This window comes from Oryza sativa, chromosome 8 (assembly GCF_034140825.1).
Source record: "Oryza sativa Japonica Group chromosome 8, ASM3414082v1".
NCBI lineage: Eukaryota > Viridiplantae > Streptophyta > Magnoliopsida > Poales > Poaceae > Oryza > Oryza sativa.
The window spans coordinates 18,368,149-18,385,614 of NC_089042.1; the positions used below are offsets into that span (position 1 = coordinate 18,368,149).

General features: G+C 43.8%; 1 protein-coding gene across 1 annotated transcript; it reads left to right on the plus strand.

The window, feature by feature from the left end:
- The first annotated feature begins 11,145 nt into the window (after positions 1–11,145).
- LOC4345458 (hydroxyproline O-galactosyltransferase HPGT1) lies at positions 11,146–16,955 on the plus strand. The gene is made up of 12 exons (XM_015792887.3): positions 11,146–11,564; positions 11,923–11,986; positions 12,091–12,140; positions 12,345–12,538; positions 13,080–13,143; positions 13,216–13,288; positions 13,639–13,762; positions 14,248–14,335; positions 14,421–14,471; positions 14,575–14,646; positions 14,756–14,868; positions 16,539–16,955. The coding sequence occupies exons 1-12, from the start codon at positions 11,449–11,451 to the stop codon at positions 16,559–16,561; spliced, it is 1,032 nt and encodes a 343-aa protein (XP_015648373.1). The 5' UTR covers positions 11,146–11,448; the 3' UTR covers positions 16,562–16,955.
- The last annotated feature ends 511 nt before the right edge of the window (positions 16,956–17,466 follow it).

The window sequence follows — 17,466 nt, forward strand, 5'->3', positions numbered from 1 at the left end:
CACGTATACCAACTCATTGGTAGGCCCGTTGAGGAAGCCGCTTTTGACATCCATTTGATATAGCTTAAAATTGAGGTTAGTAGCAAAAGCAAGCAATATGCGAATCGACTCAAGTCTAGCTACCGGCGCAAAAGTTTCATCGAAATCTAATCCTTCGATTTGGGTGAACCCTTGCGCCAACCTCGCCTTGTTCCTTATTACGACCCCAGCCTCGTCTTGCTTGTTGCGGAAGATCCACTTTGTGCCAATCACATTTTGCCGAGGTCGCTCCACCAAAGTCCACACTTCATTCCGGGTGAAATTGTTCAACTCCTCTTGCATCGCCATCACCCAATCTGGATCATTAAGAGCTTCTTCCACCCTTAGAGGTTCAAGAAAAGACACAAACGAGTAATGCTCACAAAAATTTGCGATACGAGAACGAGTGGATACTCCCTTGTTGATGTCTCCTAAGATGTTGTCGGTGGGATGATCTCTTTGGGTGCTTTGGTGGATTCTTGGGCGAGCTAAGTTGATCGGTGAGGGTGGCACTTGCTCGCCTTCTTCACCTTGATCCAAGCTTGAGGTAGAGAGATCGTCGGCTTGGGTTGATGTAGGTGGCTCTACTTGTGTTGAGGAAGAGACTCCTTGTTGTGGCTCCCTAGGACGTACGTCCCCAAGAGCCAATCTTTTGATTGCTTCGCTCAGATCCTCCTCTTCACCTAACACATGTGAGTCAACTTGCTCTACTTGAGAGCCATTAGATTCGTCAAATGTCACATCACGCGCGATCTCAACAATACCGGAGGTTTTGTTGAAAACACGGTATGCGCATTCATTTGACCCATACCCAAGCAAGAATCCCTTATCCACTTTAGGAGCGAACTTAGAGGATCTAGCCTTCTTATTATGAATGTAACACTTACTACCGAAAACACAAAAGTAAGATACATTTGGTTTGTTACCGGTAAAAAGCTCATAAGGAGTCTTCTTAAGAAGGCGGTGAAGATAAAGGCGGTTGATGGCGTGGCATGAAGTGTTGACGGCTTCGGCCCAAAAACGGTCCGATGTCTTGTACTCATCCAACATGGTCCTCGCCATCTCAATGAGAGTCCTATTCTTCCTCTCGGCTACCCCATTTTGTTGAGGTGAATATGGAGCCGAGAACTCGTGCTTGATGCCTTCTTCATCAAGGAAACTCTCGATGCACGTGTTCTTGAACTCCTTACCGTTGTCGCTTTGAATGTTCTTAATCTTGAGGTCGAACTCGTTTTGTGCTCTTCTTGCAAACTTCTTGAAGATAGCTTGTGTCTCACTCTTGTCATGCAAAAAGAACACCCACGTGAAGCGTGAAAAGTCATCAACAATAACAAGACCATATTTGTTACCTCCAATGCTTAGATAAGCAATTGGTCCGAAGAGGTCCATTGTCACACCCGGAAGTTCTCCTCCTAAGCCAAAAATTGAATTAATAAATGACCCCAAGAAAATGCCGGTGCAAATCAAGAGAAAACCCTAAGAAAGTAATGCAAATAATAATCGGATTTGGCATGTGGAATTTTTCTTGAGTTCTACATGTCGAAATTCACTAACAGGATTTTTAGTGGAATTTTCAGAGCCCTAGAAATAATTTTAACCAATTAAAATAAGCAAAGTGCAATATTAAATCCCTGGGAAAATCCTTTTTCCTTTTTTATCTTTTCTTTTCCCTCCTTTTTCCTTTTCTTGGGCCGCCGACCCATTTCTTCCCGCGCCGGCCCGCTCCTCCCTCCCAGTCCCGAAGTTCACCCGGCCTCCCTCTCCCTATCGGGCGCTGACAGGTGGGGCCCACCTATCAGTCCTTTCCCTAACCTCCGGCCGCCCGCGCCCGCAACCGCCGCCGCCGCGCCCACGCCTCCGCCTTCCCCGGGCCACGTCGCCCACGTCCGCGCGTGCGCCGCATCCCCAGCGCCCACTCCCCTCTCTCTCCCGCCCGCGCCCGCGCCCGAGATGGCCAGGATTCAATTTTCGAATCCCGTCTCTCTCTCCTCCCCCACTTCCCCACGTTGGCCGGTGCAATCCCGCCTCTCCCGGCCATGTCCGGCCCTCCCCTCCCCTATTTAAGCTTCCCCGTCGCCCCCTCTCGCTTTTTCCCCATTTCGCCGAACTCTCCCGAGCTCCCCATCGCTCTCGCGCCGTGCAACCACCCGCCGCCGCCGTTTCCGCTACTCCGGCCGCCGCTAGCCGCCGCTAGGCTCGCCGCCGCACCGCGCCGTCGCCGCCGTCGGGTTCGCGTGGCCGAGATCCACCCCGTCCACCCCTCCTTCGTCGAGGTCCGCCGCCGGAGCGCCATTCCCATCGAGCGACGGTGACGGTTGCCATGTCCGCCGCCTTCGGCCGGCATTCCCGTCTCCTATGGCCCCTCTCTTCCTCTCTAATCTATTTCTTTTCGTTCTTTAGGTCGTCCCGGTCGCCGTCCGCCGCGTGTCGACCTCCCTCCGTCGCTCCCCATCGCCGGTCGCCGCCGTCCCCTTCGGTGAGGACTCCCTCCCCTTTTCTTTCCTTCCCCGTTTCCCCATGCGTCGCCGCGCCGCGCTCGCCGTCGCCTTCGGTCGTTGCCGCCGTCCGCTGCCGCCGCTTCCGCGTCGCTTTTGCGCCGTCGCCTCCGCCGCCGGATGCCGTTCCCGGCAACGCGTTCGCGCGCGCGCGCCGTCGCCGTCGCCGTGGCCGCTTGGCCGGCCTTGAGCCGAGCTGGGTCGCCGCCGCCCGTCCGATCGACCCCGAGGGCGATCTGGGCCGTCGGATCCGTGGACCGGCGGTGGACCACCCGCGTGGTCCCGGTCCATGGTGAACCCCCTCCCCCTTGAGTCGCTGACCAGTGGGCCCCGCTTGCCGGCGCTGCACCCCCTCCGTGCTGACGTCAGCCCTGGGAATTATTGCACAATAAATGATTTAAGGTTTTTCTTTTATAGTAATAAACACAGTGAATCTTCTAAAATTCATAACTAATTCATCCGAGCTCCGTTTAAACCCATTCAAGTCTCAGTAAATCAAGAAAAATGTGTAGAATCCATTAAAAATGGTTTTGTTCCCTGTTTCAGTAGTCTTATAGCCTGTTTGCAATGTTTGCTTTGTTTGTCGCTAGATTCCGGTCCCTCCGACGCTCCGGTGTACTTCGAAATAGTCGCCGAGGTTCCTCCAGCAGCAGAGCAAGGCAAGTCATGCTTGTCACTTGAACATGTTGATCTTATATTGCAAATGCTCTATTGTTTCTCTTCAAATATTGCATTGTTTTATAATGTTACTATGGGATGTTTACCTATTGTCATAACCATGCTATTGTTGTACCATGTCCCTTTGTCAGCTTGGGGTTACAACATGACTAGAGATTGGACTAGGGATTGCTTAGCCATGCTTAGTTCAACTAGTGCACAATGGGGAAAATCCTATTAATGTTTAGACTGTTGGTTCTAATGGTGTTGTTGGATTAGTGCCACCGCTTTGGTGTTGGTTAATTAAAATGAATCACATGGTGGGCTGTGGGTGCATGGTTTTGCTGGTCGCACCCATGGCAGTTAAGGACCGGTTCGCGGGATGCCCTGGAAGAACTTATCGTACTTACCACAAGCCAGCGTGGGCAATGGCTGGGCTTGTAGCGTAGCTTTCCTCTAGCTGACGCATCCAGGCAAGGGTGGGCGTGATGGAGTTTGGATGGGCCCTGCGACGGCCTATGCGGCTTCCGGATTCACCTAGGCACGAGAGGGGACTGCCCGCTGCCTTGCGAGGAGTGGGGGTGAAACCTGAGGTGTGGTGTGCTTGGTTAGAGGGGGTTATGCGAAGGGTCCTGTCACGGCCTCTTTCCGGTATGTCGTGGTGGCATGCCGGCGCACGGAAACGTGTCGTGGGGCTGTGTCTTGTGGGTACAGTTGTACACCTCTTATCAGAGTAAAACTATTCGAATAGCCGTGCCCGCGGTTATGGGCGGTCAACCAGATTCACCGTGATTAGTTTCACTCTAGTGTAATCTTTTGAATTTGGATAGTTTAGGTGGATGGTTGGGCCTGTTGCAACGTGGGATAGCGTTGGACAGTGGATGGTTAATATTAATTAATTATGACAACTGTTTACTGTTTTCAACTTCTGTTTTTAAGTGCTCGCTTTATGCAAATGAACCACTCTAGCTCTCCTTTGATAATTCCCTGCATCATACCCCTATTCCGGTATGACTTGCTGAGTACAGTGGGTAGTACTCAGTCTTGCTCTATTTTTCCCAACCCCAGAGGACGGGTATGTGTCAGATGAAGGTTTCCCCGAGGAGTAGGCTTCGTCCGTGCCGTCGAGGATGCCTGTGGAGTGGTGTTCCCGCTGCAGTTCTAGTCAAGGCTTAGCTCCTGTTGTCTTTCGTTTTTCCGCTGCATTTATGTAAGACTTTTATGATGTTTGTAAGACGTGGATCTGAATGTCAACATTGTCGTTTGTGTACCCCGGCCGGTCCTGGACGGGGATTTTAATGCACATTCTGCTTGGAATTCTATTCGGGAATTTCTGGGCGTGACATCCATGTGGAGAAGTTCCAATGGTCTTGTAGTGGTCATCACATTCTTGACGGGGTGATGTGCTCCAATTTGTTTGCCGGCTTGACATGTGCTACACACCCTATCTTTCTCAAATTGAACATTTGTTAGTCCAAGAATGTGATCGTGCTTTAGAAGCTTGTGAAGATTCCTCATACCAACATGGGCTAGCCTCCGATGCCAAAGCCACCCCGTGTTGGACTTAGCCACTAAGCATGTCTCATGTTTGGCTTTACTTGAGGAAAAATCCACAAGGTAAAGCTTTCCCTTGATAACACCCTTAAAGACTACCGAGGAATCATTCCTTCTATAGATGGTCACATCAACATCAGTAAAAAGACAATTGTAACCCATAGAACATAATTGAGAAACGGACAAAAGATTGTAGTTTAGAGATTTTACCAAGAGAACGTTGGCAATGGAAAGATCATTAGAGATTGCAATCTTACCCAATCCCATAACCTTTCCCTTTCCATCGTCCCCGAAAACTATGTTATCTTGTGAAGTGCCATTTGGATCAAGAGTTGAAAACATTGATTCTTCTCCGGTCATGTGATTTGTGCATCCAAAGTACTCTCTTCATAGAAATATTATTGCCCCTTGGGCCTACATACTTAGCAACAACACGACCACTAGCATTCTTCCTAAGAACATAAGATGCATCAAAAGAACAATGTGAAGCATAATCATTAGGAATGATACTTTTGGCCTTAACAAAATTGCTAAGACTTTGGGGCCTCTTGATCATCACACTCTTGTCCACCTTTCCTTTTGGTGGAGGAACATACCCAAGACCCTCATGGTTGAAGTTGTCCCTTTGCTAGCCTAGGTACTCCTTTAGAGCCTTACTACCCATATGGCACTTAAGTAGGCCATTGTGAAGGAGTCCCATAAGCTTCTCATTTTGCTTTTGCAAAGCACTCAAGGAAATAGAGTTAGTAGCACAAGCTTCAATATCAATATCTTTGCATCTCACACATGGTTCATTGCTTGGGACAATTTTGGAACAAGATGGCTCGCTAGGGAGAGAGACACTATTCTTTAAGGTTTCGAACTTCTCTTCAAGAGAGAGGTATGCTTTGTCCAAGCCATCCACTCTCTCTTGAAGTTGAGCGTTCGCCACCTCAAGATTAGCATGAGACTCTTTGGTTTGCTTGTAAAGCCGTACCAATGCCTCATTTTTCTCTCTCTCCTTAGCAAGCTCACTCTTGAATTCATGAGACCGCTCTTTGAAGCATCTAGGCCCCCGGTGTTAATTCTGGTAATTAATGACAAGCACTAATTGTGGACTAACCGTTGTCTTTGAGCTATACATTTTAAGTTAGGTCCACGTCATATGTGCGCATGGATGATTATCGATGGATTAAAATTGACGGCACAAAGCAAAGGGAAAGAAGACGGTAAAACTAGCGCTTTAATTTAGAATTGATCGAGGTGTAGGGCGATCAAATTTGCTAGTTTAATTTTAGTTTCGCCGTACTATTAAGAGGGGTAATGACCTAGCAAAGAGATGATTTTAATTGCCACATTAGGTCATTGCATTTTCATTTGTGCTCTCTTTTTCATTACACACACATTCACTTGCAAATTCACTGGGTTCGGCCTGACCAGGGGCGGTCAGACCGGCCACATAGTGGCGGTCTGACCGGCGTGCCCTGGCCGGTCTGACCGGCCCCGCGGGCGGTCTGACCGGCGGCACTTTCCCGGTCAGACCAGCCCCCTGGAGGCCGAGATGATGCTGCTCGGGATGGCCGATACAGAGCTGACGGAGCCGTAGTCGGTCAGACCGAGCTGATGGTGGTCTGATCGAGCCGAGGCTGGTCTGACCGGCCACCCCATGTCGGTCTGACTGGTCAGGCCGATGGGGCCCTCTGACAGCACTTCAATGGCTATTTTTCTGGCCGTTGCAGAGTAGCACGGTCTGACCGGCCACATACCTTCGGTCAGACCGGCAGAGCACAAAGTTGGGGGATTTCGCCACCAACGGCTAGTTTTGGTGAGTGGGAGTATAAATACTCCCCCACCAGCAGCAAGGGGGCTCTCTTGGCACCCAATTCAATTGCATACACCGCTTGCACCTCTCTCACACTCACTTGAGCTTTGTGTTCATCCATCTAGTGTGTTAGAGGGTTGTTTAGCCAAGAGTCAAGTGCATTTGCTTCCATTGTAGAGCTAGTGTGGCACTTGATCATCTCCACACCAGGTCATTGCTTGTTACTCTTGGAGGTTGCCGCCTCCTAGACGGCTTGTGGAGGAGTTGCCCGGTGACCTCTCCGAGAAGATTGTGAAGGAGGCCCAGCGCCGGTTTGTGAGTGGTTTGGAGTTCACCACCTTCGGAGTGAAGGAAGAACTACCCCGAGTGATCGAGGCTTGGGTAGTCCTCTCCGTGGGCCGGCTCCCGCCTTGCCCACCCCTTGACGAAGGGGGCGTGCGGTGGCTTCGTGGTTGAGCGGTGGAGTTGGGCTCGCCTCAACAGGGAGTAGGAAACCGGCGAGTTTCCGAACCTCGGTGAAAAATCTCTTGTCTCATTGTCTCATTTGATTGTCGCATTTACATTTGTGCAATTTACTTTCCTAGAGATATAATTGAGCCACTATCACCCTAGGTTTGCAAAACATAACTTAGTTGCTTAGTTAGAGTTCACCCTCACCAAGCCTAGCAACTTAGGTTAGATTTGATTAGGTGTTATTTAATTTTTAAATCGCCTATTCACCCCCCCTCTAGTCGACATCTCGATCCTACACTCTTTCTCACGAATGAGCAAAGCCTCTTGCCTCTCAAGAGTTGCATATTGGTCCTCAATTCTCCCAAGCAATTCACTCAAGTGTGGTAGGGATTCCTTAGTTATGGACTTGAACAATTCGTCATCCATAACCTCATCCTCCTCATCACTAACAAGATCAACATTAAATGACTTGAGAGGAGAATGTATCTTAGGCTCCTTTGCCATGAGGCAAATGGGAGCATCCTCATCACTTGAGTAGTCGAAGAGTCTCGGTGGTGATGAAGGCTTGACGGCAAACGTGGCGACTCTTTCTTCATCACTTGAGCTTGACTCGGAGTCGGAGCCGAAGATCATCCCAAGGTGAGCTTGGCCATAATGTTCCTGCTTGCTATGCTTGTGCTTCTCCTTCTTCTCATCCTTCCTCTCACCCTTCTTCTTATCTTCCTTGATGTGGGAACCATCCTTGAGGTGGGGGCAATCCGCAATGAAGTGCCCGGGCTCTTTGCACACGTAGCACACTCTTGTGGAGTGTTTTCCACTTGACTTGTTGGAGTAGTGCTTGGAAGAATGTCCCTTGAAGAAGCCGCTTCGCCTCATGAACTTGCCGAACTTCTTGACGAAGAGAGCCATCTCTTCATCATCGATCTCCGCCTTGCTCTTGCTCTTGCTCTTGCGGTTCTCTTCTTCTTCTTCCTTTGCCTTCAAAGCCAAGTCTTCCTTCTTGATGCTTGCGGTTGAGCTTTGGTTGATGTATTGGATGACATCCTTGGACTCTTGCACGAGCATGTCATGGGCAAGGATGCATCCGAGCAAATCATGAGGTGTGAGAGTCTTGTAGTCCGGACGCTCACGAATGATGGTCACCAAGGTAGAGTTCCTTGGAGTGATTGCTCGAACCATCTTCTTGACCACAACCTCATCGATCATGTCCTTGGAGCCAAGTCTCTTGATCTCATTGACGATCTTGCTCAACCGGTCGTACATGCCGCTTGGGCTCTCACCATCCAACATCACAAATCTCTCAAATTGCCCCTTGAGGATCTCCACCTTGGACTCACGAACACTATCCGTGCCTTCATGCAAGTTCCGAAGCGTGTCCCAAATCACTTTTGCACTCTCAATGCCATCCACACGGTTGAACTCACTTCCACTCAGGGCGCTAAGTATTGCATTAGCGGCTTGAGCGTTCTTGTGCTCGTTCTCATCGTCCTCCTTGGTGGGATCTTCGAGATTCTGCAAAACATAGCCTTTTTCGACTATTCTGCAAAACACTTTTAAAAATTGATTTTGAGCACTTTGATCACTCCTCATATGTCAATGCATCATCCCTCTTAATAGTGCAGCATTCCTATTGACTCAAATGAAAAGAAAAGTTACAATATACCATTTGCTCCTTTGCCGCATCACATCACATCAACGTATTTGGCGGGATATGCATTACGGTAACTCATTGAGGACATAACAACCTTCACATTTGCTTAAATAAAAATGTTAGTCCTCTCTAATCGCATTGTAATTAATCACCAAAATCATTAAGGGCCTAAATGCACTTTCAGTACTTTCAAAATAGTCCTATCGATTTGATTGAAATTTGTCATATTTTATCTCACAAATGAAGTCGAATTTTGGTAAGATTTTTTACATGGCTATTCACCATCATTTTATCCAAATGTGAGATTTTTTTTGCGATTTTTAGATGACTTTTTATTATAATTTACAATAGATTTCATTTAAATTAGGGCTTCCATCATATTTTTTTCCCCAAGAAGAGAGACGAAGAAGACAACTACCATATTTCTACTATATTTAGATATCTTCCATGGACACTCCACCCATTGATCCACTCTAGATCTATGTAGCCGATGGATTAAGAAAATATCCATTTTGATTCCCTCAACTTTGACCTAAATCTACTTCATATTCCTCAACTACAAATCCAGCTCATTTTGCCTCCTTGAGCAATTTTTAAAGGTGGTTTTGTCCTACGTGGCACATTACTTATTACGCATCCAATATGGCGTGTACATGCGCATACGTGGCATTACAGTTAGCCAAAAAAAATCCAATAGGATACACATCTGGTCGCATCTAACCTCGGCTTCCTCCCCATCTCCGTTCATTGGCCCTGCCACCTTACTACCTCCGTGACAGCCTCAAGAGCTCCATTGAATTGAATGCCACGACACGGTCAATTCCATGGTGGGGCCGATTACATCGAGCTACTCTATGACATCGGCTCCATGGTGGACCAAAAGGTGGAGAGGTCCGAAGAATACCAAGGTGATGGCCTCATGTTCGCCTCTCATGGGGACCGGGGACAGATGACTCGTGAGCTTGCTGACTGCTACCGTCGACTTGTGTCGATGCCTGTGCCACACGATGGCGGGTAAGGAGAAGTAGCCATTGGGGTGCTCGAGCTTGTGCTCCCAAGCAACCCAAAGCCCATGCCATGGCCCATCCCCAATCCCGGAGTAGCTCAATTATATTGTATTTGATGAATCGATGCCATATTTCTAAACTCAATTTATTTTTCTTTTCCGTGAGAGAGAGCAATGAGCAATAATGCAATGTTATAGGAAATAAAAAGGACACAGTGTACATGTACTAGCAAAGTACGCACATAGCATGTGGAATGTTTGAAATTGGTATCCAATCAATAATTATTTACAAATAATTTGAACAAATCTTCAAGCATCAATATAGTCTATTCGTACCTTTTGCAGGTACATGCAAAAGCTGTTTAGGATGCTAAGATAATTATTTGGATTAGTTTTCAATTTCTATGTATATGTAATATGTTAGTTGTGTTGTTGAAGTTGTTTTTACGCTTGTGTGGTCTTTTCATGGTCCCTGCCAATGAATTTTGTTTAGCATGCCCATCTTAAGGTATAGTGTTTATCATTAAAGTAAATTTCACAATATTGCAGGTATAATAGTTCAAAGTGCAAAATACCACGGGAATTTTGTTACATGTCATATAAACCCATACATTACAGTTCTAGTTTTTTTTATAAAACCAAATCATTAACCACTGTTTAACTAATCTTGATAATATTAAAAAAACATAAGTCAGTTAGATGCAACTCATATATTGTGGATCAAATAATTCGTAAATTCCGAATGTTATTTCAAAACTTATAAGAATGGTGAACCAAAGAATCATTAGTGAAAGGTGTGGTTTTATGAAACGCTAAAACTATCTTCATGGTTATGTGTCATATATTTGGCTTTGTGCAATTTGGATCATAATAATCGAGGTTTTGTGAAAATTATTCCATAATTTGTCTAGCGTGAAATATTAAATGACATAATTTATATGCAACATAATACCATAAAGGTTATTATTTTCAAATATAGAAACGTTAGTTGATCATATCACAAACGTTTGTTGATCATATCACATCTTTATTTGGACTCCATCATTCACTCTTCATCTTATTAACCGCAGACAAAATATAAATTTTAAATCTTAATTTCAGAGTTGATTTTGATTCGTCGTAGTTTATTTCTAGCATTGACCTTTAAAGTTGCTACAAACACACATATAGAAACTTTTGCCACAAATTAATTTTTTTATCGTGCTAATAAACACTACATCCTATAATCTAGGGTAGACGAATTGGCGAAACGATAGGGTTGAAGTTAATACGTGCCAAATCTATAACTTTATTCCGATGCATATATGCAAAGTAATATTAACACATACTAATATGCCTTCGAATTAATGCAATAACCATACAAATCATTACCCTAATTAACTTACTTATTTAAGATTAGATATGCTTCTCCTTGGTAGCACCCAAGCTTTTCTCTACCTTCTTCCTCCATGGTAGTCTAGCGAGGGTGCTCTCTCTCTCTCCAAAATTCCAAGGCGCTGCAGCAGCAGACAGCAGGTTTGAGAGAGAGAGAAGAAAAAAAAAACGGACACCGAAACTGTCCGAGACGCGACACCAACCGGCTTTTCTCTCTCCCCTTCCACCGCCACCGCCAACCCCTTCTAGAATCTTCTGGAATCCAGTCGGTGGCGGAGGGCGGAGGCTTCTGGAAGGCAGCGCGGGGATCTCGGCGGCGCCGGAGGCGTCCATGGCGAGGCCGTGAAGCCCTCGCTCGCCCGGAGGCCACGCGACGCGCGGGTTAGGAGGAGGAGGAGGGATCCGGGTGGGTGGGGTGGGGGGGACGAGATCCCGCGAGATGCAGATCCGAGAGGGGGGCCCGCGGCGCGGGGCGGCGTCGGCGGCGAGGTCGCCGATGTCCGCCATGATGCTCGCCATGTTCGCCACCATGGCCTCCTTCTACGTCGCCGGCCGGTGAGCCCGTCCCCTCCTCTCCTCTCGCTGCATTAGTCGCTTCTCGGGAATGTGTCTTCTTCTTCTTCGAGTGATTTGCCTTCGTTTGGAGATGGTTCTGGATTGTTGGGCTGTCACATTGGAGAGTTCGTGCTCTCGTGAGGAATGGAGGATTTTGCATTTGCATATACACACCTTTTGGATCTTGCAGTGGCAAGGTTTACGGTTTGCTTTTTGTTTTTTTAATTTAATAATAATAATTCATTAGTTCTCGTGCGAATTATTATTAGTTTTGTTTGTTTGTTTACTAGTAGTTTTTTTTGGTTTTGACGTTTGCTGTCCCTGGGAGGGAAATTCTGTTGACCTGTCCGAAATTCAGTCTGTGGCAGGATGCGCAGAGTAGGGTTTACCTGATTAAAGAGCTCGACAGGCGAACCGGCCAGGTTGGTGCCTTCAGATCTACCCTCTTCTACTATATCAATTACAACTAGCTAGCTTCAATTGAGAGTAAAGAATAACAGGAACTTCTTTGTTGTGCAAAATTCAGGGCCATTCGACGATATCGGTGGATGATACCTTGAAGGTTGTCGCATGCAGGTAATTCTGATCTCTACTGTATGACTACAATATAGTAAAACTGAGATGTTGTTGCAAAATTTGTTCTTTCTTTTCCCCAATTATTTTTGGCTCTATGTTGATTCGGGTGCTCTAAATTTGCGCGGCTTGTTTAGTTTGAGACTTCAGAGTTGTAGTGAATGCTCTGTGCTAATTGCTGAACATCTGAACATCATTATGTTTTAGGCAGCAAGGAAAGAGGCTGGCCTCACTTGAGATGGAGCTGGCTGCAGCAAAGCATGAAGGTTTCGTGGGGAAATATACCTATGAGACAAATGGAACTAACTCTAGAAAGAGGCCACTGATTGTTATTGGAATAATGACAAGCTTTGGGAGGAAAAACTACCGTGATGCTGTCAGGAAGTCATGGCTTCCGACAGGTACCATTTCGTACTTGCGTTCCTCACTACCTGTGGCACTTTTATATCCTATAATTATAAATAAATTAATACGGTCACCTTTACCCTTGATATTTGGTGGTCATAATTGACTTTCGAAGTCCTTAAAAGTTACTACTTTTTTTTATCATGGGGCATGGGTTTTTTCCTCAAACGTACAAGAGAATGGCGCGCGTCATTAAGAAGAGAAGAGGTATACAAGGGGAGGAAAATAATCCCATTATAAGGGGCAGAAAGTACAATGCATGGGGCATGGGTTTTTGTAGCTGTCTATTTATAATATTAATCACTAGAATGTTCGGCACTCTAGTTCATAATCTGGACTCATAGGTGGCTGAATGAACATGGAGAATAAAATGTATTTCTGTTGCTGCATAATAAAGTGGCACCTTTTTTTTTTGTTGACGGTTATCAGTTGATGTAAATAAAAATGAGTTGGCTTCATTTCATTGTTTTTCCGTCTTACTGTTGCATTAAAATGATGTCTGTTTTTTGGGTGATTTTAATTTTCTTCTCTGTACAGGTTCAATGCTGAAGAAACTAGAAGAAGAAAAAGGCATTGTAGTGCGCTTCATAGTTGGAAGAAGGTACCACAGGACTCCTTGCTAATAGAATGACTATATGAGGTCTAGATATCTGATAGTTCCTTATCCATGTAGTGTGAACCGAGGAGATGCTTCAGACAGGGAGATTGATGAAGAAAATAGAAGTACAAAAGATTTCATGATCTTGGTAAGCCTGATTGATCAATCAAACATGTGGTAGTACATATTTACAACATTGAATGTGTATATAAAATATTTTTCATCATAATTGTTCACCTTATTCATGTTGATTACATGTTGCTTGAAAACCAGATAAACGATGTGTGTGCATACTTGATTATATACGCCTTCTAGTACAACAACATCTGCCTTTAATCCCAAGCAAGTTGGGTAGGCTTATTGTGTATGCTTTTTTAGTATATGTTAAAAAAATCGTGCGCTGTGACTTGTAACAATGAGACTCCATGTTCATATTTTCAGATTACTCGTTTGGCCTGTTGATTTACTTCAGTTTTTTACTATTAAATGACATTGCAGGATGATCATACAGAGTCTGAAGAGGAGAGTCCTAAAAAGACAAAAAGTTTCTTTGCTAATGCTGCAGAGTCATTTGATGCTGAATTCTATGCTAAGGTCAATGATGATATATACATAAATGTTGGTACGTAGCATCTCTTCATATCATAGCTGTACTTATCCAATTTGGTATAGTTTTGTTTGATCAATGGTGCTTCTTTCTGTTCAAAATATTTGACACAGTATGGATGTGCATGAGATATTGTACTAGTGGCAGAAGTTAAGAAATGGTTGACCAGTATGCATCCTTCAATACAAAAGTGACAACTAATTTTGGTTAAAGGGAGTTTTAGCCATCCGCATATGGTGTTTCTATTAGCCCTTTTGTTATTGCTGACAGTGTTCCAACGTATTTTGTTGTTATGTGATCATGATGATAATGAATTTGGGGGGTTGGAGCACGGTTTCAATTAGCTGTGGTGCATGCCTCAATCTTGTGATCCTCACTGACCTGAATAAAAGGTCAATGTACACGTTCTAGGATGCTGGATGGCAATGGCTGTATAGGTGCTATAATTTTGAAATGTTGCACAAACTATTAATAACATTGAACAATTTGGGTTTGTGCAGACACTTTGAGTGCAATGCTCAAAGAACACTGGGACAAGCCTCGTGTCTACATTGGCTGTATGAAATCCGGCGAGGTCTTCTCTGAATCGTGAGTGCTTTCAGCAATTCTTTCTGGGGATATTGGTGCTGTATTTTTCCTTTGCACATTTTTCTAACAGCTTCCCCAAAAACAGAACTCATAAGTGGTATGAACCAGAATGGTGGAAATTTGGTGATGGGAAAACGTAAGTAATTTACATTAGGAAAACATTTATTGCGCATTTGCTAGTTGGGACATTTAAAAAAATTACTATTTTGGCTTATCTATTTCAATTTATCAACTAATAGGTACTTCCGCCATGCTTCTGGTGAAATGTTTGTCATCTCAAAGGCTGTAGCTCAATTCATCTCTATAAACAGGTAAGCAATGTATGTAGTTTGTACTTTCAACAAGGGTCTAATAGGTGGAAACAAAGAGAAGTTTCAGTAAGTACTTTTGGTGATGTATCTTTGACACTTCTGTATGTAGGTCTGTTCTCCGGACATATGCACATGATGATGTTAGTGTAGGATCATGGTTAATTGGTCTTGCTGTGAAGCATGTAAATGAAGCAAAACTATGTTGTTCATCCTGGCCCTCAGGTAATTATGCCTCCTTATGAAGTAAAACAATGTTACTGATTCTGTTTTCTGGTTGATAAGTGATTGTTATCCTAGTGACTCATATGATTGCGTCTATTCAAATGCCATATCAAGACAGTGACTACGTATTTATCACTGAAACTTCTGATACTTTTGATATAAACATATGAACGTGTGATAACCTTAGTTCATCAGATTACCTACATACTGAATGTAACACAGGATAGTAAACTCGGGAGAGATAGATGATCAATACCTTGAGGCAGGATAATAGGTGCTCCTAACAATGCTTGCGCTTACTCAGAGTAGCTAGCAATTAACCAATTCTTATCTCTTGAAGTGTCCTACCCCCAAAGACTATCCCTATTGTGGTGTACTATGCATCTGTTCTATGCACGTTTCTCCAAACTAATGTATTATATCTAATCAGTCAACTAAACAACCTATACTTGAATTTTTCACTGTTAGATATTGATGTAGTGGTTATGCACCATGTCTGCTGCTTCCTGGTGAGTCATGATGTGCACGTGAGAGCAGAAAAATTCAGATTATATAATCTCCACGAAGTTTTATAAGAGACAGAAAAAAAACGAATTTAGTCATAATCTATGTTTTTAAAAAATACACCATAGCTGCAAAAACTGTCACACTACCTATCTAGGTAATAGTCGGTTTCCTAAGAATACATTGCAGTATACTGGATAGTTTGCTATAGTGGTTTTTCTCAGGGGTGGAACAAGAAATTGAGAACATATTGCGGCATATATTTTGGAATTTTTGTTACTCATGGTGGTGCCACCAGGAGCTGGAATAATAAATTGGTGATAGGGGCGTGAATCCTATGAGACAACCGTAATTTCCTTTGGACTGTGTTGAAGCATGGAATGCCATGGTGCTTTTCATGAGCAATACACTGCACATAAATTTACTCTACTTGAGAACTAACATCAGTATTTGGTTTTAAATTTTAGACCATTCCACGTGTATGTCAAGTTATGGGTTGGCTAGAGGTTGGGTGGTGTAATGGTCTCAAGGTTTACTGAAATTTTAAAACATAATTTTGGAGTTGATTTTTTTTTGGGGGGGGTGGGGGGTGGGGGGGTTCATTGTAGTTTATTTTCCAGCATTGGCTTTTGAATTGCCAAGGACACAAATGTAAAATTTTTACCAACAAATTATTTTTTGGTAAACGGCTTATCTGTTTTAGGTCAAAACTATCAAGCTTAAAGAATGGAACTGCTAAATGGAATGCAAGTTTCAGGAGTCAGAATTGTTCTTATCAAAGATTTGATTTGTTGTGCACTTGGCAAAGCAGTTGTTATGATGTTGGGCCTCATTACCTGCTGTCAGTTAATGGTCCTGTATCTGGGGTGCATTTCTATGGTTATTATTATTGTATAAACATGCTAGGCATACTCCATCCTTTTACATCTGAAAGGATCTTGCATAAATATTGAGGCTAGAGGTCATGTAGAAGTCAAACATTTTTTGAGAACGGTGAAACAAAATGTGGTTAGTCTACGTCTATGTTTGTGGTTATTTTCCCCTACCTATTTGTGTTTTTTTTGTGGGGAACTATTTGTGAATTCAATGCTTGTGTTGTTAAGTCATTTCACTAGGAACTTCCATAAAACATAAATTCTAATGATCCACAAAATTGTACTTTGCAGGAGCTTTGTGTTCAGCTCTGTGACAAGCAACACTTTCGAGGGGAAGAATTTTGTGAAAATTATGTTAGGATCGAGATTATACGGAATGAAGCATACCATCTGCAGACAATGAGATCAAAACTGGCGTTTTGAAGATTTTGTTTTCTTCTGCCGTTTTCTGTGGCTCCCGTTGATCAAGCAGCACTAGTTCAAACTGAGCCATATATATCTTCTTTTTGCGAAGGAAAATCTTGTACTTTTTTTCCTGCAAGACCACACTGCTAAAATCAGGGATCCTAACTAAATTCCATCTGCAGATTGTATCTTGATTTTGCCTGTCGCTTGTAGATGTCCACCCTTACCATTCTTTTACTGATAGACACCATTGTTGGAGTGACAAAATCTAATAGCAAATCAGGAAATTATTTTACTCCATCAGATTACATCTCAAGTCTTATCTGTCATTTGTTCCCATGTACTGATGATGATTATGAATTTTGATAGTAGTACATAATGGCCTGCTTATTTGAGCTTTTGACTTGTCAATCGCAAAGCCAAAACCAATTTTGAATCGTAGGGCTTTCAAATAAGAACGATTAAATTCAAGGTTTTTGTTGTTGTTTCCATTACCATCTTTGGCTTTAAGACCGTTACAAGTAAACCCTGAAATTATTATCTGTTATTAACCCTGATTGTTATTTGTCGTTGCCTTGTCATAGGAAAAAATAAATCAAAACAAACAGCTTATCTCATCGTTTGCCATACAAAGAATTTAATTGTTACCAAATTTGAATTTTTAAACAGTTTTCGAGTTATTTTAATTTTTTAATTGACTTTTAGTCGCTAAAAAACATAATATAATTTTTTGTCTATAAATTATTTTTGAAGTTGCTCATAACCTGTTTTGGTATATAATTAGCTCCGATGAAGCCGTGGAAGCCCAATCAGC